This window comes from Leptonotus elevatus, chromosome 4 (genome assembly GCF_054856555.1).
Source record: "Leptonotus elevatus isolate MCC_2025b chromosome 4, RoL_Lele_1.0, whole genome shotgun sequence".
In the NCBI taxonomy this organism is placed as follows: Eukaryota; Metazoa; Chordata; class Actinopteri; order Syngnathiformes; family Syngnathidae; genus Leptonotus; species Leptonotus elevatus.
The window spans coordinates 20,667,100-20,690,807 of record NC_141242.1 but is presented as its reverse complement, the minus strand read 5'-3'; the positions used below and the strand labels follow the sequence as shown (position 1 = coordinate 20,690,807).

Below are 23,708 nucleotides of genomic sequence, written 5' to 3'. Positions count from 1 at the left end.
TCTAAAACAACCAGCTGTGATAGAAGAGGCCCATACTAGAGACTTTCTTTTGTGCAAGGCAGATATTTTATGTAGAAATGTATAACTATTTAGAAAAATAATAATGTGGCTTTGGTTTATCTCTGTTTTGCAGCAATTAATACAACCAATCCAAAACTATTCCATTACTGATCTGCGTCATTGATAATTTGGATTAAAAAAAAAACTGGTTAATAATAACCAAGTCAAATCTAAACTTTGACTTATAATACTCAGAAAATTACGACAGCCTTTGTCAGATTTAGAACTTTTACTCAGGTTATATTGGTCAAGGGGACTTCAACGTATTTCAAAGTTATATTCTGCCAAGGTGATCGTACTTTTACTCAATAATCGCTTTCAGACAACAAGACTGGTCGTTGGTGTGTACAACAGATGGTTTGCAGCAAGTGCTTCCATCTGTGGTCATGACGCAGAGAACCCGGAAGTCGTAGGTGTGTGCGTGTGCTGTCAACGAGAGCAGGCACTGACTGAGCTAAAGCTCGCATTTCAGACAAGATGACAGGACTGCCTCGCAGGATTATAAAGGTAACCACTTCACGTTCCAAAATAACACCGTGGGACTTTTTTTGTTGCGGTCCTTACTTAATACAATCGACTCACACGCCCAAAATATCGAATATGGGCTTTTTGTGCTAACGGTAGCATCCACCACGACACCGTTAGTTGTCCGTAGTGACTTCCGTTTTCTTTCCGTGCGGGTATCGGTCAAAAGTTTTGGTTAAAACGCAAGCATCCCGTGCTAATCGTGTTTGCCTACGCTAATAGTTAGACACATATTAAATAATGGGTTCGCCATTATATCCGTTAATATACCGTTGTAAGGACTGACGGTCTTCCCGGCTAAGCAGGCTAACGAAGCTAACCGTGCTAACCATGTCTACCCTCGTTGTGTATTTAAAAATTGAAAACTCGCAATACTAATACAGTATTTTTTTCTCTCTCTCCAACATACTGGTTTTCACTCAAATCTAAATGGCAGGTTTTGAAGTTGGCTGTTTTACAAGTAATTTATTTGATCGTGCGGCCTTTTGGGGGGAAATTTGCGTGTTAAAATGAAGGAATAATAATGGAATGGGTGATCGCTTGTTGCCAATGTGTATTAACGTTATATTTTAGAATATAACTTTGTTAAATAAAATGTTGGCGCTCTGTTGGGTTTTGTATTCTTCAAAGCATTATTAGAATGGGAGGGCAAACTGGATTAAAACGGGTTTGACGAATAATTTACGTTGTAAAAAAAAATGGATAATTCGGAAACCAAACTCTTATTTTAAGGTTTATATTATGATTTATAATGATCTGTGTTCTGTTTTAATGTTTGTAATTAGTGAAAACTCAATGAATGCCATGTATGATACAAATTGTATTTATCCATACTTTTAACTTGGGGTGTTGGCATATTTTAGTCAATTATGTATTCCTGGCAGGCCTCATAAGAGTCAAACCCAGACGATCAGGCTGAACGACACTATTCCACAGTGTCCTTTTAAAGAATCCAGATCAAATTGAATCACCTCATAACAAGCCGGTTATCAGTGGAGTTCAGGATCATTTGGTTTGTAACCCCAAACGAGCAAAGTTGGCGAAAGGTGTTGCCACTCAAATGCCCTCTCCATTGATTGATGGCAGCACCTTTGAAGCACTTCTACCTAATTACACACATACTGCATTGAGTTAAAGTTTGCATTTTACACTGCAATTTGAGTACTGTGCTGCACTTCATTGACATATCAAGTTATGATTTTTAAGGCACATACTACACACACACCATGGTGGTCAGTAACCAATGCCATAATTAGAAACCAATCCTTCAGTCAGAAATATTATCTGACATCTACCACTTTGAGGGTTCAATGACCGTGTTAAACATATTGTTGACTGGCGTATTAAGTTAGGTTTACACAGTGGTTGGTTTGCAGTGGTCTTCCATACCTGTGGTGGTGACATAACTTACATTTGTACATAACTTGGAATAGCTATCAATAACATGTGATAACTACAGTAGATTGAAGTCATTACAGTAAATATTTAACACTTCTAGGTAGGGCTGGGTGATTTTGCCTAAAAATAAAATCTCCTATCCCCCCCCCCCATTTTATTGCCCCCCTACTTTTTAAACAAAACAATACGTTGAAAAAACAACTTTGTTGTAAAAGATAAACAGTGCTACTTGTGTCCCTCAATATAACGCAAACAAACATCACATTTTGGCTGTGATGTAGGAACTAAGACTGTACTGATTTCACAATTACAAGTACTGTACTGTTGTACAAACGGAGGTGGCTATTAGGGGTGGGAATCTTTGAATGTCTCACAATTCGATTTGATTCCAATTTTTGGGCCTGCGAATCGATTTTCGATTAAGAACGATTTTTGCTTCAAAAATGATTTGATTGACAATGATTTTTGCTCCAATCTATAGATGTGCAAGGAATTGTAATGACTTGCTAATGCTAATTAGCGCGCTACTCGTGGCACAAAAGAACGGCTCCACACTGCAAAAAAACAACTTTTATTGGAGTAACTTGATTGTGACTTTTTCCTTCTACTCTCTAATGTAGCTACAACTTAACAGTGTATTAGACCACGTGGAACCACACTGCCCCCAAGTGGCCAAATTGGGTACAACATGAACAGCGTTCCAAATAAACACAGACAAAGGCAAGACAGTATAAAATAATTTAAATAAAATCGATTTTGGGACATTTAACTCTTTGACTGCCAGACGTTTTCAGAAAAGGGATGCCGTCAGTGCCAGCCGATTTAAGCATTTTGACTGATCTTTCAAGGTCCACAGAAAATGTTCTGTTTGGACTATGGAATCACACGTACTACCAAATGAAAGATTGGACTTTCATCTTTCATCAGAAAAAAAGAGTTTGTTTCTACCTTATTCCGTTCTTTAGTAATCAACAACAGAAAATGGTTAGTTTGACCCAATTTCGTCTGTTTTGGACCAAAATACGGAGAAATCAAGCTTTTAGTGAAACAATATTATTTCATGCATTCTAGTGAATTTGACACTTCTTTTTGTCCATGAATGATGCCACAAACACCTAAATAGTGCTTTACTTCTATAAAACACTACCACCAAGAATGAAAAAGTGTTTTTTGATAGCAAAATACGTTTATTTACATTCAACAGTGTAACAATTTGACAACAATTTGGCAAACTATTTACAAATGTGTGCAACTGTGGTGCTATTTACAAATATGTGGATGTTTCAACGACAGTTTTTCTTTTTGTAACACTCTCCTGCGTGCAAGGAGACGCAACAGCATTTGCACAACAGATTGCCTCTTCGCGTGCGCCACTTTCTTGCAGGCCGTTTTTTTCCGGGGAATAGCAAGTATATACTGCAGTGTGTCATCAAGTCTAATATCAGGATCATGCTACGGTTTCGTTACGTCTCGCTTCCCCGTGTCCTTCAGTTGCTATACCGGGTGGTAGGAGATGTTCTGATCCATTTTATCCACTCCATTCATGGTGGCATCGTAGTCCAGAAACAGTGTCTTCTCCGTGATCAGACTGTACCCGCTCCTCCGATGAATATGCATTGGACTCGGGGTACTCTTCATTGTCCGATTGAATGTCCGCTTGTGCAGCTCCGGCGTTAGCAGCGGTAGCCGCGCTTAGCCGGTGAGGCTTACTACGTGTCATAGCAGTCGCGTCAAAGCTTCCAACTTTGGCGTAGAGCTCGGAGTCATCATCATCATCATCATCAATCTGCATTGGTCGATGCCAACTCTCCATCGCCCGATCGAATGTCCGATTGTGTAGAAGTACCCGGCCGGCTATTGTGCGCGTTTTCCGGCCTTAGCAGCGCTAGCCGCGCTAGCCGCGCTTAGCCGGTGAGGCTTACTACGTGATAGTAACAGTCGCGCCAAAGCTTCCAACTTTGGCGTAGAGCTCGGAGTCATCATCATCATCATCATCAATCTGCATTGGTCGATGCCAACTCTCCATCGCCCGATCGAATGTCCGATTGTGTAGAAGTACCCGGCCGGCTATTGTGCGCGTTTTCCGGCCTTAGCAGCGCTAGCCGCGCTAGCCGCGCTTAGCCGGTGAGGCTTACTACGTGTTCATAAACACGTCAAGGCTTCCAAGGCGTCAAGCTCGGAGTCATCATCATCGTCGACATCAATGCGCTTTTTAGTATTGATTGATGCTTTCCGTCTTTGAAAAAAAATGCTCAAGCGTGAGCTGCTTGTAACCGGTTGCTTGGTCAAGCCATTGTGGCTTGAACCAGCCATTGTCTCCTCAACACTCTAGCTCCGCCTCACGTCTTCTACTGACGCCCACGGTGGGCGGCCCATCCAACCTTGTGCAAAGAGAGTCATCGCTGCCCTCTAGGGGCCAAAACGAGTCTTTTGCTAATCAGATCTGCCTGATACTTTCAGCACAGCTGCCCAAGGCTTTCCTGCACCCGTTTTTGAAAAAAAAAACAAAAAACATAGGGGACGTCTTTTAACGTCCTCGGCGCCCTTCCCTAGGTTTATGCTAAACGTTTTATAACGTTTATGGCAGTCAAAGAGTTAAAATCGATTCTGAATCGTACTAAATGAGAATCAATTTTTTGGGCACCCCTAGTGGCTATTTTTCCATGAACAGCAACTTTTCTGCTAGTTTTACTTGATTGGTCAATCCCCAGAGTGAGAAATTCTTGGCCTGCCATAAATCTGCTATTTCACCGTGATTATAGCTTTCCAATTAAAGCAGTTGGCGCAGGAGAGACAGCAAAGCTCGACACTGCGACCAATTTACCACAAATGCGTCAACTTTACAATGTTTAAATTGCTGGTAAAAATCCGTTCCGTTCGCTAGTGCACATTTTAATTAGTAGTGCAACAGATCTTTAAGCCATAACTCGTTCGGATCAAGTGCGAGGACGAGTCAAGATGGCCACCACGCGCTGCCTGCTGAAGGCCAACCAAAATAAATGGCTACCAACTAATACATGGACGTCAATACAATAGGGTTGGTAGGCTTTTATTTTGAAATGGACCCTTGAAGCGCACGGTTGTGTGTCTTCTAACTTGACTTGTTACGGTCCACGGTATTTCGTGGCCGCTTCTTTCTTCCACCCCGTGTGGTGGAGCAACTCTCGACGACCAAGATCAACACAAGGCCATCCCGAAATCATATTCAATCGCTAATTAAGGACACCAAGAAACCGCTATTAAATTACGCCGTCATTTTATGATACGGGTGGCACAAGTCTCCGGCGTTAGCAGTTAAGACGCTAATGGAATGTAAACATTAATGTCTTTTGACGCCTCGGACATTTCATACTCGCACAGAAAGAAGTCCATCAATGCTTTAAATGTTAAAGATTGAAAATATGTAAACAATGTGGGCTTTCTATCAATCTATAAAAGTCGACATATATCAAGAGAAATGATGGGGGTGTAATCACTTTGCTATTTTACCAAATCAATGGTACATCTAGTCACTTATGTTTACAATCCCTAATCTAATAACTAAGCTTCCATTCCCTTCTAGTGGTTGATATTTAAATGAATAAAAAATAAGTAATAAACCTTCCTGTTGTATATAATTCGTATAACATTTGCCACCAAAAACTGGAGTGACTTTACATGAGTCCCCTTTCAACAGCAGGCGAACACTGAACAAGAATAATATTCAGAGTCGTAGCATAGCAGTTTTATTTTCACTTCACTTTCAGCTTCAATGTCAGTTGAGGGGAAGGTGGTTGGAAGGCCTCACGATAAGAGCTGGACCTTCTGTGTTAATAATGTTCACATAAAAATAAAAAAAATCTCCCCCTCAATGTTTTCTTTTAAAGTTACATAAAATAATTGACTTGTTTTGCCAGACGCTGCTTTTTGCAGACAGTTTGTTACAGTAAAATATCTTGCAATTATATCTTGAGTCACTGTCAATCTTTACTTTTTTTCTTTATATTAACCTACGGTATGCAAATTGAGACAATTGTACATCAGCATATATGGCCACGTTGCACCTCCCCAAAAATGATGCGAGCAAATCCTGTGCAGTGCGACCAAGTTAAAAAATAAAAAAAAGTTTAAAAGTTAGTGTAGAGCCCTACAGACACCACCAGTAGCAGTTTTTGTGCTAACGATTCCCTTATCGGTTCTTCACGATAAATCTGTTATTTCTGGTAACTATGGCTGCAGCTAACTATTATTTTAATAATTGAGTCGTCTGTTGATTGCTTTTGGTGATGAGTTGATAAATCAGATACAAAATGTTTTCATTTCTATCCTTTATTCAAAAACAGAAACTGACAAATTCAGTATGATTCAATTACTATTTTGGAAGAAAATATGCAGAAAGTTTGATCATTGTCTTCCAAAGTAGATGAAGTTTGAAGTTTGCAAATGTTTTATTTTTCATTAAAAGGAACCCCGACTGTAATGACAAGTTTGCTCTACATTATTTATTTGGTTGCTGCTAACATATCTATGAGATTCACCCCAAAAACAATTTCCAGTTTAATACTTTTTGTAGAGACTTTATTTGGACGTATGCTTCCATTGTTATTTACTTCGCAACGCACGCAGTGCGTAGTGATGTAGAATGGCGGCTGGCTCTCTGCCGAGCAATGTGAAACATCTATAAAGAAAGCAAGGTAAGCCTCGTAGCGTTTCTACAAAATGTGTTAAACTAGAAATGATTTTAGAAAAATGGATTTCATAGTTATGTTAGTAACAACCAAATAAATAATAGAGAGGAAACTTGTCATTACAGTCAGGGTTCCCTTTAAACAAAAAGATCATTAGGGCTGCTTTCATAAATTGAAGACTACAGAAATTGATTTGGACAATTAAAAAAACAAACAAACAAGGTCTTTTAACAATTGACTACAAAAATAATTATCATTTATATGATTAATTTAGGAATTGGTTAGTTGTTGATTAATCATTGCATTTCTACTTATAATGTGTCATTCTGTAAATAAAATTGTCACTGCATGATTCTATATTGGAATAGTAAAGCTAGGACATCGTATTACATCAAACCTATAATTTTTCAGTAATAGTGGTTGTGATGTCAAATGTTAAATCATCAATAAAAATTTATACTGCCGGAAAAAATACTACATGCAAAAAACTAACTACATAGAAGTAATATTTTCTTAAAGGCTCAAATAATAGATCATAATGATAATAAATAGGGGTGTGAATTGCCTTGCGATTCGATCTGTATCACGATTCATAGGTCACGATTCGATACCGATTAATCTTGATACGAATCAATAATTCTATTATTGCGATTTTTTTAAACAAAAATTTAGAAAATGGTAATCAGTAAACTTGTACATGTACACTGTAAGATTTGTATGAAAATGTACTTCAGGCTTATAACTGTGAGCCACTGTATTTAACAAAAAGGTTAACATCTGTATCATGTTTGAACAGCATTGAAATAAAATATTAAGACTTAATGTTCCATTATATAAAATGTTTCCATGCTTAAAGTGTGAAACCTAACCCTAAGTAAGACATTTTGTTGAATATAAAAAATGTATCTTTAAAAATCGATTCGGCTGCATATGAATCGATACGAGAATTGTGTGCTGTAATATCGCGATATATTGCCGAATCGATTTTTTTTAACACCCCTAATAATAAACATAAAATAATCATTGAAACTTATGCTATCATGATAGACGGGGCCAGTATTGGTTCTGACAGGCCGACGACTCATAAAGGCCCAATATCAGACCTCGTTATAGGGTGTTTTATTTTATTATTATTATTTTTAAATGCGTTTACATCTAATTCAATTTGTATTAGAGGTACTCATGTTAAAGTTTTGCCTTGTACAGTTAATCAAATGTTTATGACAAATTATTTTATCATTTTGTTTAGAATTTTATCTGGATGGTATTTGATTTAGGAGGTGCCAGTGTAATTTCTGTTGAAAAAATAATAATAAAATAATTTAACCCAACAGAAAAGAATACAGTTAATTTTCTTCACACACAAATTTTTCTACGTGTAAAGTGGGAGGTAGTCGTGTAGAGAAGAAAGCCTAATAGGAGCAGAAAGATGTAAGCTGTACAGGTGAGTGACTAAGCTGGCGACAGACTGACATTGGTGGGAAAAAGGTGGGAAGATTGGAGCCCTTGAGCCTTTGGAACGTGTGATTGGTCCTGGGATCCCCTCTTGTCTGTGTTTTCACTGCATGGTTTTGTCTGTGGGTTATCTAAAACATTTCAGGAATTTCACTCGGAGCTACATTCAGGAGAAGCCTGTCAAAAAACAAGTGCGGTTGCTGTTTAGCATTCCTTTGCAGTTAGCGGGTTCTGTCATTGTCAGCCATAATGAAGCTTCCAGACTGTATCGGATGAAGACTGAAAAGGCAGAGGCGTCCGAAGACCTCCTTTGTGTATTAGTAGTGTATTGTATTAGTTTGATAGTCTGATGGATTTTTTTCTTGGATAGTAATAATGATTGGTTTGTACAATTGAATGTAGTTGCATTATTATAGTTCGTACAAACCCAAAAACTTCCAAGGTTTTGTCTTATTGCTCACTTTGCTGTGGTTGCTAGCAGGGAGTAAGTAAACTTGCTGCAGTGGCTGATGAGTGCGGAAGTAATGGTCTCCTGTGGCTTGGTGTCACCTCTAAAACACTGTGACATACTGCGCAGTTTGTATTCATAGCACACAGAGGCAGACACTTCCTTCCCTTGTATTTTCGTTTGTTGTTGTTGTTTTTTTTTTTACAATGACATCCACCAGAATCCACCACTTGGCTACTCACCAGTGCAGCTCTGATACTGTAAGAAAACCAGATTAAAGAAAGTAAAACAACCTCAGACGATCAACCCTCTGTACTGCACACTGTTTGCATCTCTTGATTATACAGTAGCGGAATGTCATAGGCTTTGATTCACACACAATTGCTGAGCTTACCTTGGGTCGAACTTAACTGTCATGGTTATTCCAAACAAGCGACTTCAAAACTGGGCAGGCACTCAAGAGACCCAACTATTCATTCATTCATGTTTTTGTTCATTAAAATAATGGCTTGTTCATTTAAAAAGAAAAGTAACTACTAAAAAAATAAATCTGTTGAATATTTGCAAAATTCCCCATCTTAACTTCACATGGAACATTTCTGGAAATTTACTGGAAATTTTCAGCCGATTTGCAACCGTTAGTGTAAATAATGATAATAATAACTTGGATTCATATTGCACCATTTAAAAGACCCAGGAACGCTTAACAGTACAGTACAGGGTGTTTCATCTCAATATGTCACTTTATGATAACTTTTATCTCAATAACTGTTGAAGATATGAAAACCAAACTTTTTTTCCCCCCTGAAAACTAATGATCTTAAATTTAACACAGAAAAAATTCGAACACAAACATCCAAGATATAAACGTTGTATTAAAGTTTTCACAACGGTATTTCATTTCTTGCCAAAACGGAACAAGCACATCGGGATCGATGGTTATCAAGGCCTGTCCGAGTCTTCAGATCATCCAGTCATGTTAGAATGCCTTCTCCTTTACAGTAAAATACATTTTAAGCAAATAACTGGCAAATCGGTGGAAATGGCATTTTATGCAAAAAGTTGACACCATGATTGTAATGTCACACTGGTCTGGCAAAATGAAACCAATTTTATCCTGCTATGTTTACCAGTTCCTGAGATCCGAGATTTTGTAAAGTGACATTGAGATGAAACACACTGTATTTCCTGGCGTAATTAAAGTGTGTGCGCCAAATGCAGGGCTACAGACTGCCCCAAAATGGTGACATTTGAACAGCGATTTTAAAATTTGAGACAATACAAGTAAATGTGTCATCTACTTGCGCTCGTGCGACCAGTAATTCTGCTGGTTATTTTTTTCTTTAATTGCTATTCGTGAATATTTCTTGTTACTGACCATCTCCACACTTCTGCCAATTTCTTAGTAATATAGTTCCAATGAATGTCTACTTATGGTGTCCAACCCTTAATTTTTTTACTTGATTAGTGGGCACTGTGAACCTAGTCAAAAAAATGTTTAGTCTGGAGCCCTGAAGTGTCCTGTTTTTGCATGAGCTGCCGAGGAACAATTGTGTTGACTGACTGCTAAACGGAAGTCTTGGGACCACATTTACCCTTATGACCTAATTGAGTCTCAGTGGGTAAGAGCCGTATGGAGAGCGAAGAAAATGGCGTCCTCTATGGACCTGTTTGACCTATATGCAATCGTGATGAGCAGATAAATAGTTACTAAAAGATGTATGTGTATCTGTGCACCTTCCAGTTAACAAATAACTGTTGTCTCCTAAAAATAACACATCTATATATGTACCAATAAGTAAAGACGCAAGATGAAGAAATCACAGAAATATAAGCATCAAGAGACTCCGTTAGGCCCTTAGCCAACTTTGACAAATGTATTTTTTGCTCCAACTACTGTTGCATGACAAAAGTGTGCGCCACCACTTTCACTCGGTGTTCTTTACTGCTAAAAGTGTGATTCTAAAATCTAAACAGAGTTGTCTGTGACAGTGTATTTAATATTGTGCTTTGTTTTGTTTTGATTTTCCAGGAAACTCAGCGCTTGTTTGCAGAGCCTGTGCCAGGCATCCAGGCACAGCCAGATGAGAGCAATGCTCGCTACTTTCACGTGGTCATTTCTGGACCGCAGGACTCGCCTTTTGAGGGGGGTACATTTAAATTGGAACTCTTTTTACCTGAGGAATATCCAATGGCAGCACCTAAAGTCCGCTTCATGACTAAAATATATCATCCCAATGTAGACAAGTTGGGAAGAATATGTCTAGACATTCTGAAAGGTAATACACAAATCATGTTCGTATCAATAGTTACCAGTTTGTATGTTACTGTGTACTTTTTGCCAGAAGTGATAGAAAATCAAGCCTTTAACAAACATTATGTTGGCGTTTGGTTACTGAAGGGAATCTTCTTGACAATGTGTTGTTATTGTTTATCTGCAGATGAATTGAGAGATGTCACTTTAAAATGCCTTTCAATCTGCCAAAAGGTCTTTTGAATGACACTTTCTCTGGGGTCAAGACTTGGACAGCTGTCCCCTTAGTGCTTGTACACCACTCACCTATTGCTGCCTTTTATAATAGCTTGCGCCATATTGTCCGTCCGCCCTTCCTGGGCGTCTATTTTCATTGTCTTAGCCTCCTCTGTTGTGTCTTCTGTTTATCCAATTCTTATTCCAGACAAATGGTCTCCAGCTCTGCAGATTCGCACGGTGCTGCTCTCAATCCAGGCGTTACTAAGTGCACCAAACCCTGATGATCCCTTAGCAAATGACGTTGCGGAGAAGTGGAAGACCAATGAAGCTGAAGCTATAGAGACAGGTAAGACATGCTAGGTTCAAATGAAGTTCATTACTGGAGGTTCTTTCCTGATCTTGCTTAGCGTTCTCCCACTTTAATCTCATCTGTTGGATTAAAGCACACCTGGGCAAAGTACGGCCCACTGGCCACATCCAACCTGTCCAGTCTCTGACCGGACCCCGCAGTCTTTAGGAACTGAAAATAAAACGTAACGTATTCTGCACTTTTATTTTCAGTGCAGTAACAGCCTGGTACAAAATTGAGGAAAAGCAACCACTTAAGAGTGGTTAACATTGTCGCTGTGTTTGACATTTCACGACTCTTTCAGTGACTCATTTTTATTTTTTTAAACCCGGACTACTGACTATGCCAATAGTGGTCTTCACGCTAGCAACATTTTCATTTCCTCCCGCAGTGATGACCTGTTTTTAAAAACCGGAATATGACCCCTGGGTTACCCCCTTTCTAACCCAAAGTCTTCATCCTAAAAACGCATATCGAGGTACCTCGATTGAATGGGACATTGGTTTGCCTTTTGCACATGGTCAATTCACAAGGAATGTTGGCCTTTTAAGTACAGAAAGTACATGTATATATATGCGCGAGGCCATCTCTGGCGCACATGTGCTACCCACATGGGAAAGTTTGACAGTGCAACAATACACTTCATGAGAGAGGAAAATGACTACTTTATTAGTGTGGAGAGTGACATTAAAATACTGTCTTATCAACAGTATAAAAATGCCAAGCGCAAATGACGTCTATTTACGTCATATTTTAGACTGAGGGGTCGATCTTGTTATCATGTGACAGTTACTCGCTAGAAAAGCAGAAAGCAGGGTAAAGGGGGAAGACCTCACGCAGTTTGCGATAATGTATGCAGTCCGAAAATTATAACGCAATTTGATCCATGTCATAAAATCAAATCCAAACTTTGCCAAGCGTAACCGGCCGCACTCTTTGACTTGAGTGCTCGTGTGGTTGAAGTGCTCTAATGTAATCATTAATTACCTGGTCAGTACCAACAGACTACCATTTTAATAATGAATGACGGAAACATTGACAGATGCCCATTTCGCTGAGAAATGACGGATTGACGATTACGATGCGGTTCGGCTTGAAATATTGATGAATTGACGATGACGGAAAGGTGTCCCGACTGTTGACGATTGACAAATGACGGACGTTCAAAATTGACACCCCCACTTCTGGATTACAGTTTGTACTTTATGACACATAGTGTATTCAAGTGCTTTATAACTTGATCTAAAAAGGCTGTGCATCATGATGATGACTGTTTGTTTATTTCTAAGATGCCCCATCCAAGTAATAATTTCTTCCCTGGCCTGTAAGTGGTCTATTGCAATAAAAAAAAAATAATAATAATAATTGCTCACAAATGAGCAGGACAACTATCTGGAAATATTCTTGCTGACTTTTAAGTTGTTGTTTCCCCCCCTTCTTCAGCCAAGTCATGGACCAGACTTTATGCCGGAAACAAATGAAGCGACGAGCAGCCTGTCAAGTGAATACACACACGGAAGTCAAGTGTGAAACGCAACAAGTCCTCATGTTCTGCCAATACCTCCTTTATTTGCATTTGAAGGACACGGTCAAATTTCAACACGCACACATACACGCGCACACATATGCTATAAATAAACATGAAAAGGGAAAACTGCTGGCAATTAGTGATTGCATTCTAGTAAAATGACTCGTCTTTGTCCTAATTAACTCACTACTGTTTCCTCTGAAGTTTACGTCAGCTCACCTTGGCTTTCTTTGTACATCAATAGTCTGTCAACTGCTGCTTTTTAAGCTTTCCAAGAGGGAGAAACTTGCGTCCCACATCTTAGCTGGGGCAAGGAGGGGGGGGGGGGGGTTATGGAGGGTTACAAGCAGAAAACAGCAGGTGAATGGGGGGAGGAAAGAAGGGCTAGTTGTGGCCAGTAAGGTATATTTTTATGTTTATTTTAAGTTTTGTGTTCCTTTGTCAAGATTGATTAAAAGCAACTAACAACTGCTAATAGTTCCCGCCTGTAGTGTGACGCCCAGATGGAGCTGCAATGTCAGTCTGGCCATTCACAAAATGGCTCTCCTTATTTAACTCACAGATAATAGGACTGAAAGCCAAAATTGAGCCTTTACTTTTACAAGTCACATACATCACCATCACTTTTTAACCACTGTTAGACAGAACTGCGTTAAGTGTGTGTCAGTGCTGTTAGGATGGGCATTATGGACCTTGGCTTAGTTTGAGCTTTTGTTTTATTTTAAAATATCTAGTCCTCGTGTATTGTATTTTTTTCTTCTTAGTATAGTCATACTAAACTCCACTCAGCCTTTTTTTTCTTCTTGTGCATTGTCAGTCTGACCTTACAAGATTCAGTTGTGTAACTATAACCTTCTTCCCAATAGCATTTAGATCACCAAGCAGGGGTTCCATTTGAGCTTTCACCTTATTAATAAATAAGTCAAGATTGGAATGGCATAATATGTGATGCTGGGGTGTTGTATGATCGGTCTCCTCCAATTTAAGTCTGTGTACGATTTGACACCTGACAACATTTGTGGCCACAAAGCCCAAGTTAACTGTAAATGTATTATTTTTGATCATCTGGGAAGGAACATGTTTTCCGTGTCCTGAGAATGTTATGGAAAACGATCATCTGCATACATTTCAGTTCTGTAAATAAACTGTTAGTTAATAAACACATGATTGGGTTTGATTTGATCTCTTTTGTTGTCTTCTCTTTAAATCGAAATAAAGCTTAATTAGCAGTGACCAATAGTCACAAATTTGAACATCCCACAGACGTTTCATTATTGTCACAAGGCAATAGAAACAACGGCAAGTTCTGAATTTAGACCAATTTAAAAAATATTTCACCCATTTTAGGATATGAGGCAATGAAGTAGTGCCATAAGGTTTTAGGGGTGGCTTTACATTGACTACAAACGGATATACTAAAACAAAAAAAACATCCATGCACTTTCTGTAACGCTTGGCCTCACAAGGTTCGTGGGTGAGCTGGAACCCTATCCTGGTTGGTTTTGGAGCCAGAGGCAGGGTTCATTCCTGACTGGCCGCCAATCAATTGCATGGCTCAGATACAGTAGACCGACGACTGAGACTCTCATTCGAATGCGTTATGGGGAACTAAGATAATGTGCATGTGTTTTAATGGGAGGAAGCCCGGGTAACTGGAGAAAGAAGAGTAAGTAGCCTACTTAGGAGTGGTGGATTTGAGATGTGAACCCAGATCTGTGAAGCAGACGTGTCAACTAGGTTGCTGTGTCCTGATCTATTTTTAAACTCCAATGTTTCATTTATTAAAACTATTACAGTATTGATCTTAGTGGACACAGATATCCCACACAGACAGCAATACAATGTATGCATTGTACTTAAGTAATGTACACCAATAAAAATCATTGCATTAGGGAATATTTATGTATTGTGTAATCTGGAAAATTGGCACACCAAATTACTTTGAGTCCAGTGACCAAGATTGCGCATCATAGGGTTTTAATTTGACTACAGCATAATGTACATCAAATAATAATAATAATAAACGTTCCCTGGGAAACATGCCCAAAATAATGATGGTGATGCCAAATGATACATCAAAATCAGTTTAATGTACACATGTACATTACATTTTAGGAAAAAAAGAACATGTCTCTGGCTCTGGTTATATTTCAATATTTAATCTTAGAGTCAAATAATTTCAATGTTATCACTTGTAACAGTCATTTGTAATAAAATAGAAAATACAGGCATTGTGTGATGCTGCCAATTAGTAACATAATAGCCTAAACAATGATAATCATCTTATTCATACGATTTTTTCTACCTGTTTTCCAATTATGTTAAAGACAGAAGCATTAACTTTGTGCAACTTGCAAAATGACATTTACTAAAAATAAGTATAGTTATTTTACAGGGCAGGCTCTGCCACAACCAATATGGCCGACTTTCTGACGAACAGCAGCAACCGGTCAACCCGCTCAATGAAGCATCTATTTACGTCTATGCTCCTAACTCGGCTAGTAAAAGAAGCCCGCCGACTTCAGACATAAGTTTGTGGTTTGTGTGACATCAGAACCGAACCTCCATCTATCACCAATTAACGACCAGACGCAGCCTGACGCAGATGAGAAAAGGTCGAGAGATGAATGACGCATTAAGTCCACATTTTGTAATTGCGACAAAAATATTATCTTCTGGACTCGACTGAAGCTCCACGCACTTCCAACCTATGACATTTGTTTTATTTTTCTGCGTTTTTACACTGAGTACAATTTTACATGATGAAGTTTAAGCCCAACAAGAGCAGGACGTATGACGACGAAGGATTCAAAAGACGAGCGGCGTGTTTGTGTTTCAGAAGTGAGTCTGAAGATGAGGTAAGACCTACTGCTTCTTTTGTTGTTCAACAACTGTTCAAAAGTTGTGTACTTTATATTTGACAACATAGTTCTCATACATGATTGCAAGAGCTTTTATTGGGCTGGTGGTGCGTTCAATGGAACGAGTGCAGTAATAATATTTAGACTCCATCCTGAAACCCTGATCTTGTGCTCACAGCAATTTTCCAAATTAAGACGTAAATCTTTCTATTATAACTTCACGCTGTGTTGACAAAGGCTGTGTTGTTAAAAGTCTTGTATTCTACCTAATGAAGTGGCCAACATATGTTATTCTCATGGCACCCGTTTTGATTGTTGATCAACCAGGTTGTTTTGTTCCCAGCCGGAATGGAATAAGTAAAGGCCACAAAAAACAACAACTAGATATTCATTCTTTGTGGTCTGTTATCTTCTTGGCTATTATTACTAGGGCCCAACAAATGTGGATTTTTTTTTTTTTAGGCTGATGCTGATTCTAGTATTTGGCAGAATAAAATTCCGATAAGTAATTAATTGGCCAATTAATAATAATAAAAAACAATAATTATCTTTTTAGTCCCTTAAAGCTGGCAAATAAAGATATATATTAATTGCAGGTCATATTACAGTTAACATTTTTAATTTATTTATTTGCCATTTAGTATTTGTATAACTTGACAATTTCTCCCCCCCCCACCCCCCCTGGTTTTCATTTTAGTTTTTTGACGGGTGAATGTTTGAATATCGTTATATTTGTCTTATGTTGTGGTGTGTTAAAAAAGAAAAGAAAAGAGAATGTTTGTTTTTTGTTGTTGCCATTTTTAAAAGGGCTAATATCATCTAATGAAACCGGATAGCCGATATGTCAATTGCTGCTACATTGAATTTGCACTGCTTGAACTGTTGTTGACCATCCCCAAAACACCACGATTGTTAAAAAAAAGAGGCTTTAAAATAATGATAAACCATTAGGAAAATGTGACCATCAGCAAATAAATAAATAATAAATAGACTTTAACATTGTTACGGGTTAGTCTCTCCAATTTCATCAAAAGTCTGTGGCTTCTGTGTGCTTGTGTCTGCAGGGTGGACCTTTCCCACCCCATCACAGCTGTGCTTGAGAGGTGGTGGTGGTGGTGGTGGTGGTAGGTGGGTGGGGAGGTGTTGAACGTTACACAGTGTTCTAAACACTAAGTGACCTATGAGCTGCAATTTTTAGAAACATGGTGCAGGCTCTTGCTGTCCCCTGCAGATTTGCTTTCATGGCCCCCTGTGCTGCTAATCTCTCCACTCCACTCTCATTTCTCCTCATTGCCGGGTACTCTTCACTATGTCCTGTCTTGTGAGAAAATCACGTATGTACATGTATTTGGATTGTAGTGCAGGAAGAAGCAGCCGTCTCACACGTCACACAACATTCTGTTCTAGTCTTTGCTTCCATTTCACACACGTCACTATTTCTGTGGAGGAGTCCTGTCCGCATGCCAGTGTTGACAGCCATTGCCTTATTTGTTTTGCTTTGCATGAATACGATGGCCGAAAAAGTAATTGCCCCCTTCCTGATCTTTTGAACGCCTTGTACGGGATCACCTAAAAAGCATCACTTGACCTCTGCTGGACCCACTGCAGTTTGCCTAGTGTCGTTTGCCAGGTTGCAGTCAACATGGGGCTGCACTTCATCCTGGAACACCTCGACAGCGCACGGACCTAAGCCAGAATCCTGTTGATGGACTTCAACTCTGCGTTCAACGCCATCATCCCGGAACTCCTGCCTGTCACGTCTTTGTCATAGTTGCTTGTTACTGCAATAATAGCGTAGCTCATACTATCGGAGACAAATTCCTCGTGTGGTTTTACATATTTGGCCAATAAAGATGATTGTGATTCTGATCAACCTGCAACCTAATGCTTTTCCAGGCCTTGTGTGTTTCTGGTAGAGGTGCACCTATCGATCGACCCGCCGATTTATTGGCAACGATTTCCTTAATTTTTGAAGATCGGTGATCGGCCGATCCCGTACAAATAAACGGATCCCATCTCCCTCCTCAGAGGTCTGAAAAAGTCAGCCACTGTCCTGTTCTGCTAAGATGACTAATAGGATTTTCATTTTTATTTGAGAGAACTATTTCATGTGCAGTTAAAACAACCCATTTGTATTAATTCACCGATATTGTTCAATGTTTTCTCAAAAAACAAGATTGGAACACTGAAGGTATATGTTGCTTGTAATGAAAAAAATCGGTATCGGCAGGTCAGGCTTATTAAAAGATCGGTGATCGGCCAGAAAATTGTGATCGGTGCACCCCTAGTTTCTGTTTTTTTTTTCTCCTTTCAGTCTTCTCTTCAGGAACTGTGGTAAGCCCTATTGGGTTAAGTCCGGTGATTGACTTGGCCACTTTTTCTCCCTTTGTTGTGTTGGCACTGGCAGTACGTTTTGGGTCTTGTTGCATGACGAAGCTTCTCTCAATTAGTTTGAATACATTTGACAGCGATTCTGAATCGTACTAAATGAGAATCGATTTTTTGGGGCACACCCTTAGTACGTAGTGTGACCTAATTGCACAAGAAGATAACTAGGACTGTGTGTTGTCACTGTTGACAAGCTATCTGCTGAGGTCATTAACCTCCTCTCGTAAGCGCTCTTGTTTTCACACTAAATGTAACTGCTGATCCAGTGGTTTTAGAAAAGCCTGTTGACCGAGTGTACATGCGTACAACTGTCTGCGTTTTGAGCATGTGCTTGAATGCCATGCGTATTTGTCTGTAAGACCGACCGCTGTCAGTACATTTCAATGCTATTGGAGAGCATTTTGTCATTTGATTAGTCTGATCGAAAGTGGACTTTAATATGAGCCCATAATTGGAGAAGGTTGGTGGGGTACTCCTTGGCAAAGAACCAGAATTGTGTTTTCATGGAGGATGGTTTTCTCAATATAATTTTTCACACACCAACAAATACATTCTTGGGATTTTAACCACACAGCCTCACACATTGGTCAGTCCCCTCTGGGGCCTGCAAGGTTGTGCAACATCACCATGGAGATAGATTCATGACAAAAAAATAAATAATCAAAGATCTCATACTCAAAGCTGATATGACATTGCTTGTATTTCATCTGGCAGTCCATCCCGCAGAAAACGAGTTATAATTCTTCTTTTACATCTACTGTAGGTGCTACTGGTGAGCAGCAGCCGACATCCGGAACGATGGATTGTGCCAGGGGGAGGAGTGGAGCCCGAGGAGGAACCCTGTGGGGCTGCTGTCAGAGAAGTTTATGAGGAGGTAAGGTCAGATCTTCAGAATGATGGACACTCATTCATACAATATGCCAGTAGCAATATCACATACTGTGATGCAGATAAGTGTCAAGATAATATTGTTAATGCTTGACAGCTTCCATCCATCTATTTCCTGTACCGCTTATCCTATTCAGTGTCACTGGTGACATGGAGTCTATCACTACTGGACTGTTAATCTTTTCGTCTTCCTGGGGGTGGCGTAACATAAAATCATTGAGAAGCACTGGTTTAAAGAGAAGTTCTCTGACCTTGCTAACAGTTTCGGCTATCGGCTAACAGCCCGTGAGTGGATTTGTGCTGAAACAGGTAGGGGTCAAGGAAAAAGGGAACAGCCTTAAATAGAAATAAACATTGTTTACCTGATGTCGTGTTTGTATAAAATTGGGTTCTACAGATGGCAAGAAGTGTTTTACCAAAGCAAGTCATTGCAGCTGGCCCTAAATGTATCTTCAGCATGAAGCTCATTAAGCCGAAAAAAATTATCACAAATTAGCCACATCTTTGTTTAAGATGTATGTTGTTGTTTTTTTACTATTGCTGTATATTTTTAAGAATAATTTGTCTATCCATAATATGTAGCGTGTGTAAAATATTATCAGTTGTATCATGCTACTATTGAACCAAATAAGACTAATATCATTTTGAGCTACCACTAATAACACGCGTTTCCTACTGACTCCATCACATCATTATCATATTGTAAACACACAGGCATGGATTCAGATGCAAAGACAGATGGGCATACACTCGGGGTGGGAATCTTTGAATGTCTCACGATTCGATTCCGATTTGTGGGTCTGCGATTCTTTTCAGAATCTATTTTCGATTAAGAACCATTTTTGATTCCAAATGATTTGATTGACAATGATTTTTGCTTCAATCTATAGATGTGCAAGGAATTGTAATGATCTACTCCAGTCCGACTCGCTAATGCTAATTAGCGCGCTACTCAAGGCACTTTTATCACTCAAAAGAACGGCTCCATGCTGGAAAAAAATACTTTTATTGGAAAATCTTGATCGTGACTTTTTCCTCCTACTCTCTAAACTGGCTACAACTTAACAGTGTATTAAACCGCATGGAACCACACTGCCCCTCAGTGGCCAAACATGAACAATGCTCCAAATAAAGGCACACACAGACAGTATAAAATAATTAAAATAAAATCGTTTTTGGGACATTTAAAATCGATTCTGAATCGTACTAAATGAGAATCGATTTTTTACACACTCCATGATGTGCTTACTGCAGCTCCCTAATACAGTAGTTATGTCCAGGTAAATGTTATAAATGTTTAGCATTGATGCCCAGCCACTAAATTGTGTTTTGCTTTTCATTAGGAGGTGGCTCATTTGGCTATGTGCTGATTGAATGGTTTGTGTTTTGAGGTTGTGCCTTGGATTGTAGCGTGTTGACAACTTTGAAGTACGGCATTGAAGGCATTTGGGAAAGCCTATGCCCAGATGTGTATGAATATAGATGAGCTGCAAACAAACCAACAACTTGGACAGTCTTCAACTTAAATGAGCATATATACTTGACAACATGGATACATATATAATTCTTCCAATTTACAATGTCCTTTCAAGTTTAGACAACAATTTAAGATAACACTAAATGTAAAAATAATAAGTTGAATTATGTCCCTGAAAATTGTAACTGGTCTATTTGATCAGTTGTAGTTTTGCTGATGTGCAAGCTTTCTGGAGTGTTACCCAGTGATGTGCTTCAATATATGTCTCATTTGTTGTAAACCGTATCATCATCTGCGCATTTTCTCGTTTTGGTAACGTTTCGCCTACCCTGTCATCTCTGTTGCGCCATCTCACCTGCAGATGGCAGTGTTGACATGGCATCATCTGGTCTTCTGTTGTTGTTGCATTTCTTGTCCACTTTGTTCTTAATTTTATTCTAATATTATCTATCATGAGTATTCCAATGCGCACTATCATTGGCTGGTGAGTGGTGACCAGTCCAGGGTGTACCACACCTTTTTGCCAAAGTCAGCTAGGATAGACTAGTTAAATATGACCCCAATAAGGTCAAGCGGTAAAGAAATGGATAGCTCATTCGATATCCATTTGGAAGTCTCCAAATTGTAATGCTGGCGGAATGTGTTTTGCTTCTTGCATGTGCAGGCTGGGGTTAAGACCAAGCTTGGCAGACTTCTGGGAATTTTTGAGGTAAGCCTGTAAAACTGTCACAATAATTTTTTGTTGAATCCATACATGAAATATAACAAAATGTATTGTAATTAAAACACAGAACAGCTCTGAATCTGGTTACCTTCTTTTGATACTGTTACACTTATTTTGTTATTGTCTTCAGTTTTTTGCTGCTAAATTGTTGTGTTCCTTTTGTGTCTGTTAAGAAACAAAATAGTAATAATTACAGTTTGTGCACCACATTTATCCGACAGCTTTACACACAATGCATTGATAGAGCAGAAATTAAAAATAATGTTGTCATCGAAACCTTTCCAGGACAACCAAGACAGAAAGCACAGGACACATGTTTATATCCTCATTGTTACAGAGATACTGGAGGACTGGGAGGACTCTGTCAGCATAGGTAACGTTCACATTGCCGCTTTTACTCGCACATGAATATGATATTTGGATTGCAGTATGTTTGCTTATATTTTCTTAGGACTAGGAATAAAACCTGTTGCTTTGTTGCTTTTCACATTAACTGATCATTGACAATATGGGACCGGTTGTCTAAGTTCAAACTTCTTAAATAATATCTAAGTTCAAAAGATGAATTCATATTCTTGCAAAGAAGGAACAACAAGAACACTTCTCTAAGCTTCTCTTTTATGCATTTGTAAGTCAGCCCCCATTATTTTCATTAAACGTGGACTATGCTATCTGTCTTCCATTGTCTTCTCACATTCTAGGAAGATGGTCCTGTGTGACTTCATCTTCGGATTATATCAGGAACAGGAACAATGCCCCATTCACAAACCAACTCAATCAGTCATTAATAATTTCTAATCTATTTATGTGTGTTTATTTGACCTCTGAAGAACCCCCCCCCCCCCCCAATTGAGTTGTACGGGTTATAGGTCACATTAATTTAATCCAACCAGTGCTGCTTGTCACAATCTCTGAACGCAGAACAATCAAATCAAAAGCATGGCAAGTGTAATCTAGCTCCCCCTGCTGGATGATCGGTGTAGTGCAGCGTGCTAACGGTTTCCTTTATCCTCTCTGATATTGTATGCAGGAAGGAAACGTAAGTGGTTCAACGTCGATGAAGCCATCCGTGTGCTGCAGAGCCACAGGCCTGTCCATGCCGAATACCTGCACAGATTCAAGAACACGCGAAACTCCACCTGCAACCCAGTGTGGAACGGCAACACATTGAGCTCCCAAGTGATGGACATCAACACTCCTCACTATGTTGTCAGTGCAACATGAACTTTGGATCTCGTCAACCGACGAGAAAGTCTTGAAGAACTCCAAAATGGACCTAAACGCACTGTTACCTACATGACTTGCAGAGTTTTACACGATGAAGCACGGATGCTCACGAGATTGATTTGAAAAGCATTTTGAGGGTGGGCTTGCAGAGTGCCAAAATGTCTTCAAATAATAGTTACAGTTGTATGTGTATTTTTATAACGATCATCACCAACTGGTTGAGCAAACGTGTGTCCCTTTTAATGCTTTCTCGTTATTTTTATTAGAGTGTTGCGTCTGCACTTTAAAGGTCTTTTTATTCTTGATGATTAAATAATACAATATTTGATTGTTGTTGCAGCTAGTGTTTGCTTGGTTTCCTGGTGCCCAGTACTGACAAGTGCTGCCTCTCAGAGGAAGTCATAATGCTCAAAATGCCTTGTTGACAAGCCATTAAGGAGTATATCATGTGCTTTAAAAAATGCAAAATTATTTTGGGGAACTGTAAAGATGTAAACTAAAATAACCTCATGTAGGAGACAGCGAAGGTATTCTGGTGGTAATATTTAGTATAAAAATTAAATCACATCTGAATGAAGTCGAACATAAAATAATTTATTATGGAGTGGAGTGTACGAGGTGTTCCAAAAATGTGAACCATTTGAAATAAGAATATTTGATTAACTAAATAAAATCAAAATTCCAAAAATATATTGAAAGTGATATAAAATGTATAACTTATTTTACAAAGCATAATGAATTGACTGATTAAACTATGAAATGTCATTTTTTGGGACATTCTATTAAAAATATTTGCTTGTGTTTTTTCGACAAAAATGGCAAACCTTGTATTTATCTGAGTGTTTTACGATTTTGCAATCCGTGTTCAAGCTGACAAATGGGAATTGAACATATGGAGTGTTTGAACAACCTTGAATTATAACTGAATTTAACGTATTTTTGTGCCTAAAAAGCATTTATTTATTCAATTTTCCCGGGAAATCACCCCTACTATTCTGTCATTAATTCACAATTACTTTGCAGGCATCATTTGGAAGGTCATACTGTTTTGTCATCAAAATTAACACACTGAGCATTTTTCCTCTTCATTGGTAAGCGCTCGATCTTGTAACAGGCAATACATGTTCTTAGAGAAATGTGCTGCTCATGTTGTTTGTGAAAATGTTCTACTAAAAATAAATGCACACCAACAGTTAAATGCTTTTGTATTTCCAGACGATTTGACATGTGTAGCGTCCTG

General features: G+C 38.9%; 2 protein-coding genes across 2 annotated transcripts; both read left to right on the top strand.

The window, feature by feature from the left end:
- Window positions 1-450: 450 nt before the first annotated feature.
- ube2na (ubiquitin-conjugating enzyme E2Na) lies at window positions 451-14,080 on the top strand. The gene is made up of 4 exons (XM_086073592.1): window positions 451-567; window positions 10,586-10,832; window positions 11,232-11,372; window positions 12,819-14,080. Exons 1-4 carry the CDS (start codon window positions 538-540, stop codon window positions 12,854-12,856), a joined length of 456 nt encoding a protein of 151 aa, XP_085929718.1. The 5' UTR covers window positions 451-537; the 3' UTR covers window positions 12,857-14,080.
- A 1,320-nt stretch (window positions 14,081-15,400) lies between these two features.
- Window positions 15,401-23,637, top strand: nudt4a (nudix (nucleoside diphosphate linked moiety X)-type motif 4a). The gene is made up of 5 exons (XM_086074744.1): window positions 15,401-15,761; window positions 18,916-19,026; window positions 21,182-21,226; window positions 21,527-21,614; window positions 22,272-23,637. Exons 1-5 carry the CDS (start codon window positions 15,663-15,665, stop codon window positions 22,463-22,465), a joined length of 537 nt encoding a protein of 178 aa, XP_085930870.1. The 5' UTR covers window positions 15,401-15,662; the 3' UTR covers window positions 22,466-23,637.
- Window positions 23,638-23,708: the final 71 nt, after the last annotated feature.